The 12,965-nt window shown below is 46.2% G+C and overlaps 1 protein-coding gene across 2 annotated transcripts in view; it reads left to right on the top strand.

The window, feature by feature from the left end:
- The window catches only part of LOC135378594 (neprilysin-1-like), a 189,077-nt gene that overhangs the window by 75,980 nt on the left and 100,132 nt on the right, over window positions 1–12,965 (top strand). For both annotated transcript variants that reach the window (XM_064611656.1, XM_064611655.1), the window contains exon 8: window positions 2,555–2,632. In XM_064611656.1, the coding sequence (XP_064467726.1) occupies window positions 2,555–2,632 (78 nt within the window). The remainder of the gene's footprint in view (window positions 1–2,554; window positions 2,633–12,965) is intronic.

The raw sequence follows: 12,965 nt of genomic DNA, 5'->3' as shown, positions 1-12,965 counted from the left end.
ATTTCATCATTTTCGAAACCTAACTGACAAGAAAATGTGACGGTAGCTGTGACAGTAGAATCCCCCTCTTCTACAGTTATCGTATACCATAAACGCGCCTTTCGCTTTTCGGAAATATAAATGAACCAGCATACTGGTGTTTCTTGGAATATTCAGACTTGGCAAGTGCGCACATTACATCAGCTGCAGCGAACCGACACAAAGCGAACAATGAATGATGAGAGTCGAAAAACTGAGGGGCGCTCCCGGTTGAAGAAGTCTGCGAGGTGCTGGGCGTAGCATTTACTGTGTTAACAATTAATTTAATGTAGTCCAACAATTTCGTTTGATTACATTATTCACATTAGTAATATACCATGTGTACTTCGTAGTATATATTATGCCTACTTTATTGGGAGCATTAGCTGGAAAAAATGTCCATAAAATGTCCCTCCCTCGTCCGCTTAACGTCCCTATGGATATCCTTCATGCATCCCACAGAACTGCTTCTTTCTCTCATTTCGACATGCAAGCGCACATATGTTGAAGAAACTTGTTATGTACAGGATATCCCAGCATCCAGCTTGAGAAGTACATCGTATATCCCTAGGAGAGCCCTGTCTTGTTGGGCTGGATGTCTGTTGGACGTCAAAGTGGACTCCTTCTTTCTCTCACTTGGACCTGTGAGCGTATAGATATATCCGATAAAACTCGTTATCCCTAGGATATCCCAACATCTAACTTCTGACGTACAGCGGATATCCATAAGATAGCCTTGCGTTGTTGAGGGACACCCCCTTGTGGAGCCCAACACCCCCTCAAGAACGAAATTCTGGGTAGACCACTGCTCTAGAAGACCTAGAGCACACCCTTCTTCATTGCCGCAGCACCAACCTGTCAGATCCACACTTTCAGTGTCTCTAAATCTGTTGGACCCTCGCCCCCTCACTATGTCAAAATCGCTTGGTTCATGGGCAAAGCCCACAAACGCTCTGCCCTGAAATCATATTCAAACTTTTTGAGCACCGTAAGAGCTCGGTTGTCACTGTGAGGCAACTCATTATCCCATTTCACCACATCACCGCCCATGCGGGGAGGTACGGCAGTTGTGCATGCAAATACACGCATCTTTTGAATAAGAAATAATCGCGACGGGGGGCGAACCTCAAGTAAAGCGACGAGTGAGTGGCGACAAAATGGTTGAGTTTTCCCCCATTAATTTGCTCAAAGCACTAGAATTCTTGTGACTAATTGTGCTCCCTCAGCTGTTGTGCATGCAAATACACGTATATTTTCAAGAAGAAATAATCGCGAGGGGGGGGGGCGAACCTCAAGTAAAGCGAAGGGTGAGCGGCTACAAAATGGTTCAGTTTTCCCCATTAATTAGCTCAAAGCACAAATAACTATTGGAATTAAATGTACTCCTTCGGCTGTTGTGCATGCAAATACACGTATGTTTTGAAGAAGGAATAATCGCTGGGGGGGGGGGGGCGAACCTCAAGTAAAGCTGCGGGTGAGCGGCTACAAAAAGTTTTCCCCATTAATTTGCTCAAAGCACTAGAATTCTTGTGATTAATGTACTGCTTCAGCTGTTGTGCAAGCCAAAACATGCATGCCGCCCACGTGACTGGGGTAGAGCCTCGCCCGAAACTCACTAAAAAAATAAATAAAATAAAACAAGAGTAATTGTCGTTGCTGCAAGACTAGCAGCCTTCCTCAAGCACATTCTCCCTATGTCCTACCCACCCACTCCCACGGCGTGCTCTCCTCTCAGAAGCCAACTTTCCGGCATGCGAAGTGAGATCCAACTGTGGCCGCGCTCTCCTTTGCTGATGGACATCGCTGCTCGACCAAGCGCTACTCAGGTCGTTCTTGTGCGTTTCGTCGATCTCCCAGAAGGCTCCATCTCTGGCGCTCTCCTTCCCTCGACAGCGACGGTGGTATCAGGGGCGCTCCGATGATGCCACACTGAGGTGCACGAGATCTTGCGGCTGGTCGGGAAAGACCTGCGCAAACCGTTGACATAGACCAGTTTGCCCCACTCGAGTCAGTCACCTATTTTTTCTCATTGACAGCTCCCCCAGACCCATTTCCTTTGACACTGGCTCTCTCAGCTGTTCTCAGCTGCTCTCAGTGTTTCACCTGCCTCTTCTCGCTACCGCCTGAATCCGCCGCTGTTCCACCTCGTTGCCGTCAACAGCACCAGCGTTCCAGTCTACGGGAGAAGTTTTCCAATTTCAACCTTGACCTGCACATGGATTTTGTGCACATCATTTTGCTCTTTGTGCAAACGCTGCTCACAGCCTTCTTTTCGGCGTGCAAAATCGTCTCACCATCTCCAAAGCAACATCAGTTGTTGTTCTCAGCGGAACGTCCTCACGCGCCTTAGTCTCCCTTTATCTCCCACGTTTTCTCCCTTACTGTAACTCACTCGAATCTAATTATCTAATTTACATGCCTGCATATTGCATATCTTCATAATGAGGGTCCTAATGATCCATACTCGTGTGTGTATCCTTAATGATGCCTTACTTTATTGTGTGTATCATCATATGCTTGTTTTACCATTTTACAGATTCATCAGAGTAAAGGAGTACCAACGAAGTACTTGGGACAAACACTGCATCGGAGCAAAGAAGAAGCCGTGCAACGGGTAAATATATTCTGTTGTATTAACAGACGCTACATATAACTACCGTCTGATGACAAAGAGAAGCACCTGGCAGCAGTTGGACGGAGAAGACAGTCTTGATGAATACAAGGATATAGTTATCTACAGATGTAAACAAAATGCGGTTTAATCTGTTTGGATCAACGCCTGTTCTCCCTCGAGCTCGCATAGGGCATCTAATGGCGAATTACATTGTTTTATCATACCTTCCATACTTTGTGGCACAACATGCAAGGAACGAGGAGGCTGCTTTCTAATAATCTCTTGTCTAACGATGGTAACGAATGGCAATGATCTCAATAAGCGCAGTGCGCAGCGCATATCTGTGCGCGCGGGTCTGTGATTGAGGTGTGTACATAAGTACTGTAGTTTAGAGAACCTGTTCAAATTCAGACGGCTGAATTGTCGCTGATAAGACCACACTTCCATGACGGGCAGTAATTAACCGACATCACGTTGAACTTACAGTTAAACTCTTTGTTATGTAGTATTATGTTAACAGCAGTTACCCAGCGACAAGCAACAAGGACTGCGCAGTTGAAATGCTTTTCTTCGCACCTACCCGTAGTGCAACTCGACACATTGGCAGAGCTGTCACAGGGTGTCCAGGCTAACGTGCACTAGGGTCTAAAAAGGACACGATGCGTCATAGGCGAAAGAAAAGTGCAGGACACTGTGCGGAGTCGCGTGTTCTAATCTCTTGAATTTTTACGTTTCTTAATTAATTAGGCGCAATTAATTAATTGACTTTTTAATTGTTCGCCCTAGAGCCGTGTGAATTAGAAAGTTGTACAGCGTATCGAGAAATACCCATCCGAAATATTTCCTATAGCGTATGACTTGCGTGGAGTTTTTGTCCTGCCTCGGCGGAAGCCGAATACGGCGGAAGCCTGCTCCGGCGGAAGCCGGAATACCACGTGACATGAGGCGAGCGCAACAATGCGCGCTCCTCGATTTCAGAGCTCTCGAGCGTTGAGCAGTATTACTACATTCCTTCCCAGGCAGCGCACAATATTGTGCTCACATTGGCTGGGCGTTGGCGATACGGGTCCAATATGGTGACCCGTTTTGCCAGGACTTTCCGCATATTGGTTAAAACTTGGCAACATGGGGTCATATTGCCAAATCTAAACCAAGATCGGGAAAATGACGGCAATATGTGTCCCATGTTGCCCGTGTGCACCCCATATTGAGTGAAAATCGGAAAATGGGACGTACCCGTATTGGTACTTCTACCAAGCAGCACGGCAAAATTGTACGTTTAAGCGTGTTAAATTCCCTACTCAATACATATTTACATCCAGCAACTTCCCGAAGAGGATACACATTGTTCGAAACAGTCAACATCTCTGGCAACCCCACTGTAACATGCACAGTAATGGAACTGGTACACCTGCTGCAAACAGCCGCCATCTTGCTTCGCGGTGCCAATCGGTCGAACCGACTCACAGCGTGGTAGCTTGAGCGAAATCACGTGTCCTACAACTAATGCTCATGCGCGACACTCGGATCGGACGTTTCATTCGGGTGAATATGTTGCTGGTTTCCCTAGCGACAACGCTTCGGCAGGTCAATTAAAAAAAAAAGTGTGTTAGGAGGGAATGTCTGCTCTGTAACGACAGGTGCTTTCAACGTACCACAGAGACAGTGTGAGTCGTTGAGGAGTATTATCAGTCACCGTCACCAAAGTGTTTGCTCCGTTGTACTCTAGGAGCGTGTTGAAAGCTTTTGGCTGGTATATGACAGTCATGGGCAGTATCGAAGATACGCCATGTATCTTCGATACTATCTTTCGATACATTTTGTGTATCTGTATTAGGTATCGCGTGCCAAAAATGAGACTATCGGTATCGACAATACAGTGTATCGTGTGTTTTAACGATACCCGATACTAAAAAAGACGCAAATATTGAAGCTGTTGTGAGACTTAAAGTCGGAGGCGCTCGCATAAGCGGTAGTACAAGCCAGGCCGCAGCGACGTAGGCATGTCGACCATAAATTCGCTCGAAGCTTAGCTTACGTCGGCGCGCGCTCCATCGTCAAGTTCGTCGGGAAAGGAGGCCCTGGTCCGTGCTCTGGGACGCACTCGCGGGCGAGCGTGGCTTCTAGTTGGTTCCAGAAAAATCTGTTCAGTCTTTTTTTACGGCGGGCGCGCCGAAAACGCTCGGCGTCATCCATAGCGGCCTTACAGAGGACCAACCTCACGACTTCTGGAGCTGCGCTGCCCGATGCCCTCTGCTCAGTGCGCAAGAGCACGTCCACTTAACTTGAAGTGTGGATTCCACGTGTGTCATGCAGAAAGAATAGCCGCCGGCTTAGCTTGAGCACTGTAACCCGTTCTACAGCTCACAATTCACAACGGCCAACTAAGAAGCAACGGCTGAAGAACTCCGGTATGCCATCTTGGATGGAAGATATTTTACTGTCACGTCGTCTGATGGAGACCAAGTCAAGGCCATGTGTTCGTTTTGTAACACGACGATCAGCGGAGGAGGCTCAAATTTCAGTCGGAGGCTCACCGGGTACTGCAGTAGCAGAAAAAAAAGTTTCAGGTTTATTCATACGTATGGTCAGGTGCTCACAAACCGGTACGCATGAGGAACATCATCTTCAAGAATTGCTTTCTGCTAGGCTGCTTATGGAAGCGATCGTCTCAACGTACCCCTGGCTTCAGTCCAATCTAAAGTTCTAACAAGGCTAGCTGCTCAGACAGTGCAGCTTCATTAAATTCGTGCGGTCGGATACGTATAAGTCCTTTCAGAAAGAGTGCGCTATAAGATACACTAAAGGTTCCAGAAATAACGGATATTTTTTTTACTTCCCTAATCGTATTACCAGCTTCATTATATTGGGATTTCAGTTATGTAAACTATTATAACACCTTCTTATATTCGGGATTTCAGTGATGTAGAACGAAAATTCAAAAAGGGCTTCCACGTACACGTACACAGAGAGAAAAAAAAGGAGCTCAGTCGGAGGACCTTTTCAATTCCGGACAGCTCTCCACTGGCACGACCATTTCCTAAAGACGCCCTCCAAACCTCAGAGCCCTTCTTGTCCACAGCCGCATCCAAAAAGATGACGAAGAAGAAAATGGGACTTTTCCTTGCCAGGGACCACGGTGCTTAACCAGTGCCCATGTCGGACCCAACTATCGCCTTCAGGGCTCCAATGGTCGATATATTTACACGTCCGGCCACTACACATGCAAATCAGCGAACATAATATATGCAATACTTTGTTCTATCGGCCCAAATCTTCTATACACAGGAGAAACTGGAAAGGTTCCGTGAACACCGCCGCTTAATACTTTTACAACAATCTGATAACATCAGTAACCGCCAAATGACTCTGCCCAAGCAGCACAATGTACTGAAAGTCGAGTGCAATAGGGGTGGACGGGTAGGCTGAAGACATTGAACAGACTCTTCAAAATAAAGAACAGTGATAACACACATGCCGTCCACCCCTATTGCACCCGACTTGGGTGATTTCCAAGCGTTTTTCCAGTTCGACCGATAGTTCTGATAACCCTCGAGTTATCGTTCTTGGGTCCGGCTTCAACAATTCCAATTCATGTAAACGTGAAGAAAGCCGCCTTATCTACCACGTCAACTCGACTCATCCCGGAGGTCTTAATGAAAGACTTATTCTAGGGTTCTAGTTTGTCGGCACGTGTTGTAACATGTCGGCTTTTACACGGGTCTCGTGTTATCCGCCTAGCGGGCTGTGCGATATGTACAACATGTTTCCTGACATTCCCCTCATTCCGTTCCTCTGGTCTGAAGAGGAGCTTTTGCTCCAAACGTCACCCCTTTTTTTCATTGCTCCCATCTTCGGTACATCGGTTCCCCCCTTTTTTCCCTCTGTTTGTGTGATGTATCGCGGTACAGACGATACAGTATCGAGTATCTGTATTGAAAATCAGTCTTGGCTCTGTATCTCGTATCGGTATCGGAAATACAATTTTTGAGGATATCGAGTATCGGTATCGAAGATAATTTGTTGAAGTATCGTGCCCAGACTTGGTATATGGTAACACAATTAAAATGAAGATTTCTGAGGGATGTTTGCCATTGGCAGTTCCTGTTCTTCATTTTAGGCACGAGAGCAGTACTATTTTTGCGCCGCGATGTGGCAACCTTGCGCATGTCCCTTCCTGCAGCCGGCACGGCAATACGACTGCCCGGATCCTTGAGCAAGAGCCAGAACGAGGTTACAGAGTTACAACTTTCTATAAGAAACTTTCTATAGGGACTTTCGCTATAGGAAAGTTACGAAGGCAGAAAAAATAGGCGATGTCAAGTTGCCGGTGGTGAGTAAATCAAAGAGTGATATTAAACGGTAGGAACAACTTATTTATTTACACATGGTAAACAAGACTTTCGTGCACGAGACTGCACTTCTTCAGGTTACAAAAATATAAACATGGTACAGGCACATATATACAGTTGAAGGGGGAGTTCTGGCATGAGAGGGTAACAGGTTGATGGAAAGGATGCAAACACAGATAAAAATCAAAAGAACATAAATACAAAAGCAGGGGTATCAGAAGCGAAACATAACGCGAGCCCAAGGGCTTATACACAGGAATCGAGAACACTTGTTGGTGACGTTCCAGGAATTAAGGATAAAAAGGGGGGGGGGGGTTATGGCGACGGAATGAGGACACAGGTGGGGAGTACAAAGGTGACCAGTGGACCGTGAGAAAGTGAAGATACTTCACTTTTTATCTGTATTGCATCCTTTCCATCAACCTGTTACCCTCTCACGCCAGAATTCCCCCTTCAACTGTATATATGTGCCTGTACCATGTTTATATTTTTGTAACCTGAAGAAGTGCAGTCTCGTGCACGAAAGTCTTGTTTACCATGTGTAAATAAATAAGTTGTTCCTACCATTTAATATCACTATAGGAAAGTTAGTTAAAAAGTCAGAGAGTTAGAAAGAGTTTAGAACGAGGTAGTGTTGTAACGCGACGCAACATGGATCAATTGAAAGACCTGCAGAAAAAGAAAAGAAAAAGAGGACAGAAATATTATTTCTCTTATACCCAAAACGAACTGATGCAGGATCCGCATCGCGCACTCGTGATTAGGCAGCAATTGGGATCGTCCTCAGGTGCGGACAAAGCGAGTCTCGGCGACAGAGATCAACGACGCAGATACTTGTCCCGCGTTCGCGAACATGATTACACACTTCAAGGAGGGTTAGCACAGGCGCAGTGGCTTCCTTTCACTTTTCGTCTACTCTCTATTTGCACTGCCGTTGCCGGGCTGGCACGAAGGCGGTGATGGCAGCGGCCCGAACGAAGAAAACAACATTGACAAATGCTGAAACAGCTGAAATATCATTTGCATTAACGTGAATATATTTCAAGTAGACATCCTGGACCAATGTTTTCTTTTAATTTGAAACTTCAGTGGGTATTGTGCAAAGGTCTCACCAGACGGCGTCAAATCAAAAACCTGGATCGCGAACTTGAAGTGCGGACGGCGCAGCGCGTCCAATGGGATTGCGTCAACCGGGATTGCGTCAACCAGGATTGCGGGTTAATCCACATCCTGTGCGACAGTGCGTTTTGGGTATTAGTGCTTGATATTATACTGGATAATCCTTGACTGCTTCTTGGATTTATGTTGGTGTTAGCACAGAAAACTTGGCACAATATGGGCAATATGGGCTTGCTAGTATATGCAGCCAATATTGGTCCAATAGGGAAGCCTGGTTGACGATTTCATGTTGGACCAATGGAGGCCCATAGGAGATCAGTATTGGCCAACCTGGCAGCCCACATTGCTTCAATATCGGGCCAACATTGGTGTGCTGCAAGGGACCGCACCTGTTCTTTGTTTTTATAGCGAGGCAGTGTTGTTTTTGTAACGCGATACAACATGGATTCAGTAGAAGATCTGCAGGAAAAAAAAAAACTAAATAGAAGTAATGTCACTGTTGGTGGTGGACATTATACTGGATATTATTACTACACTGGTGTTACACTGGTATTACACTGGTATTACACTATACTGGTATTATTACTACACAGACTCATCGTTGGCGCTATCACGAAAAAATTGGTACAAGATGGGCAAAATGGGATTGCCAATACAGGCAGCCCATATATGGGTCCCATTGGGAGACTGGTTGCACTGTCAATGTTGGACCAATATCGCAGCACCATATGTGGCCGGCAATTGGCCGACCTTGCAGCCCACATCGGTGCAATATCGGTGTGCAGGTGCTGCCTGGTTTGTCTGTCGAGAAGCGACCTGCAGGCGTGCTCTGACCTGAACATCGCTTCTCGGGAGATAACCTATGTAGTTCCTTTATTGGACGCTTTAGAGCTCGGAAATTGAGACGCGCGCATTGCTGTGCTCGCCTCATGTCACGTTGTACACTTTGGGGTTTGGTAGAGCCAAGAAAAAAAACTCCACGCAAGGCGTACGCTATAGGAAGCATTTGTGATAGGTATTTCTCAACACACACTACAACATACTAATTCAAATATCGGCCGTAGTACGAACAATTACAGTAGTGAGCCAAGTAATCCGATCTAATTAATTAATCGGTCAACATGCAAACGTTCAGGAGATTAGAAGACGCGATTAAGCGCAATATTCTGTACTTATCAGTCGCCTATGACGCACAGTGTTTTTGTTTTGTTTTACTTTTTTCCGACTCCGGTGCACGTTACGGTGGACACTCTGTAGATACAGCGTGAGCGACGAACAAATGCCAACCGAGAGCGACCCGTTGGCCGCTGTTAATTTTGTCTATGAATTCAGTGCTTAAAGTTCAAATTCTTGACTTGTTTCGTGGCACACAACACTCGCGTTGCTGTCGTTTGGTAGGTCAGATAGGGCACTTTTGTCGGGATGATAAATAGCAAATGAGGTTTGAAGATATCGGCGAAATAAATAATAATAATAATAATATAAAACGGTAGTCTGGATTATACGTAAAGTACGTGTGGACTATAAGAATTGTCTGCCTCGAATCGCTCAAAACGGAACACAGCATCCACGCACGGTGACCAAGTCGCCCAAAATACAAAATCCGGCTCATCCGCGATATTCCCACTCAGCCCTGACGAATCCCTAGTCATAGCCCCCTAGTCAATAGCCAAGGCATCGCTTCCTGCACGCGCAGCGCGTGCCAAATATATTGCGAATGCTATTGAGAGGCTGGGAGGCGCAGGGAGTAAAATTTAACACTTGGGATTTTCTTCCATTCTGAGCGTATGGAAATGAGCCGGTCATCTCTTGATGACCGAGGTGACATAAGGCAATGACGACATGAGGCGATCTCTTTGCCAATGTCTCAAGTGTATTTACTAAATCGAAAGTTCTTCGATAGCCTCTGCTTGTTTGAAACAATTGAGCTGAATGCATTTTCGCGAAACGCCGGGCACACTACGCGAGTATTTGAGGCGGTTGAGCCTATACACTCTTAATCTGGTGACGGCATTTCAGCGTTAGGAAAATAGCATTTTTTTAACGACAGCCTTCGCCGTCACAGCTTTACGCCTTCCTACATGACGCCACTGAGCCGTCAAAAAGTGACCGTTTTCTTAACGCCATTCTGGCGCGACACGTTTTCGTGTGGCGGCACTACAACGTTAAAAACACTCGTGATTTCGACGGCTGTACGCCGTCGAACGTGGCTGGCGTATACCGGAACCGGCATCGCCGGTTTACGCGCCAGCATCGTGACCGGTGGTGGAACCTGTGCCTCGGTGTCTTCCAAGTAACCTGCCACAGGTCACTCGTCTAGAAAATATCAAGCTGAAGAGGCAAGGTGTAGAATGGCGCAAAATGAAATAATCACTCCAACGTAAACTAATTGTACCTGTAGTCACCTCAATACTGATGTCAGTCTCATCCCTCTAGTGAGCTGTAAAGGACGGCGTGCCCTACAGATGCAACATGTGGCGCTTAGAACATCTTTAGAAGTCGAAATACATAGCAGGTCTAGCACATGCTTTTACAGCTGCAGTGCTCGAGACAATTTTCTCGATATGTACTCTTCGTCGACCGAACACCGCTTACCCATGAGGATGTGCGGTGTCGGAGGATGGCCACTGTAAATACACCAGCCAGGGCTGGGTGGTGCCTGCAAGACAGCAATTCCCGCTGGGTGAATTCCGACCAGTCGCAGTTCCCTTCCCTGCACTCTCCTCGACCGGAACCCTTAAGGTCTCTGTTGGTGCACTCCATCCTTCGGTGGTAGCCCGTCACCGCATTGAAGTAGATTAGGCGCCGACTACGGGGGGGCGCGGGGGCCCTTGCCCCCCCGGAACATGAACTAGGGGGGGCGCCGCCTCCCCCGGGAAGTCCCGCTAAGAGACTGACACCAACCTTTGGGGCTCGGCGCGCCCGGGTCAAAAGAGCGAAGAGGAACCAACCCCAAAAATGTATCTTGCAATTCGTAAAATATGTATCCGCCCACCATACTCATTATCACAGTAGAAGGTGAGGGGAAGAAACACAGAGGATGACACAACACATAGCTTGAATTTCGCCCAAAGCAATCAGATCAATGAAACGAAGCAGTCGAAAAAGTACCAGCAGCTGCCAGTGAGGTGTAACGGTAGAATCTTCGGAACGCATATTCGTTGGGAGCTGGTTCAACTCCCGCTGCTCCATTTCATTGACCATATTCATAACATCGCGCGCATTTCGGGTCAAACACCGAGGATTCAATGCATTTTGTTCCTCTTGCACTCAGTTTTCAAAGGCGTAATGCCTTCAGTTGTGCACATGTTCACTGTTTACGTTCTCTCTGTTTTTCTTTTTTTTTTTCTGTTCTTCCTTCCTCTTATTTCTATACCAGTTCTGCATACATCATAAGATCCCATCAGAGTGTGTGATTCTTCAGCTTTAGTTTTGTGTTCTTCATTTTTCTTTTCCTTTTCTTTCCGTCTTTTGTTTTCTTTCGCTTTCTTTTTTCTTTGCCTTTTTTGGCTTCCCCATTTCACTCATTCTTTTGGAATAACACACCGACATCCATCTGGTTTACCTTTTTTTTTTCTTAATAAACATATCCCCCCCCCCGCGAGAGTACTTATTTCGCGGTGCGCCCTTGCCCCCCCTGGGAAAATGAAAACTCTCCGCCTCTGACGCATACGACATGCAGAAACCCATTTCATTGGCAAGCTTCTCTTCTTCTTCACAATGTTCACCAACCTACGAAACTGAAATTGCACTCACCTTCCAAACACGTCGAGACTGCGAGCGTTTTGAACCGCCCAAAAGTTCCGATTCCCAAAGAACAAACGCCGAGCACGCGCTGGACGCATGCCAACAAGACAGTGCACGCCCTCTCCCTCTCCCCACCAATCTGAACCTCTGCTCGACTATGCACATTTCGACGCTGATATTAAAAATAACGGAGAAAAATAGCGTCACGCGGCTTTTACGCGTCCCCAGATTAAGAGTGTAGTTTCAATAGCAGCTCTTGAACGAGCATCTGCTGTCGCGCAAAAGAGAGGAGATGGATGCCATATATACAAAAATATGAGAGAAACCCTTGCAGCACTTTCTTAATACCACTTAATAATGTCGTTGCACATCTGCGTACATTGGCAGCGTTCTGATGTCAGGTGAAGTGTATCAATCAGAGAAAGATGACAGCCAACAAAAAAGATGACAGTTAACGAAAAACTTGAAAGTCTAGTTGCGCGTTAGCTTGTCTTAAGTTTTGTGTATCCGTTAACTGTACGCTCAGCCTCTACAGTTTACGCTACGACACATGACTATTTTGCAGTACCACTTTTGATCTGACATGAATGTGTCACAGTGTCTATTGTGTTGTACACTGAAATGATGTGTAGTTAAGATAACACTATAGTCGTGTTCGACTTAAGAAGGAAAAGAAATCCATTCCATCAGCTCTCAAAATATTACGGCACCGTATATAGGATTGTTGAACACAGAGAGGTCACGCTCGCTACTCTGCGAGATAATGCGACCCGTCATACTGACTCTGCTCCCGTGCTGGCTGTTAAGACTGTTGACCACATGACACTACGCTGCGTGGTTGCGCTGCAGTATTTCTCCTGCCGAGCTATGGCTTCTCCATATCTCCAGCGGCGGATGTAGTTGACGGGCTAGAGTTCTTTTCCTTCATAAGTTTTACACGGCTATAGCTGCATGTATAGTTTGACTTCTTTTTGGATATCTAGTCCGTCACTTGTTTGAGTATTTTCTTGAGAGGTAGTAATATATATATTTAAACTGCTTTGAGAGTAGGTAGTACACGTTCTTGGCACACGTTATTTTATAAGAGGTCGTCAGAGATTCCAGTCTTGAATCTT

The sequence above is a fragment of the Ornithodoros turicata genome, chromosome 1 (genome assembly GCF_037126465.1).
Source record: "Ornithodoros turicata isolate Travis chromosome 1, ASM3712646v1, whole genome shotgun sequence".
NCBI lineage: Eukaryota > Metazoa > Arthropoda > Arachnida > Ixodida > Argasidae > Ornithodoros > Ornithodoros turicata.
This window is presented reverse-complemented; position numbering and strand designations above follow the sequence as displayed.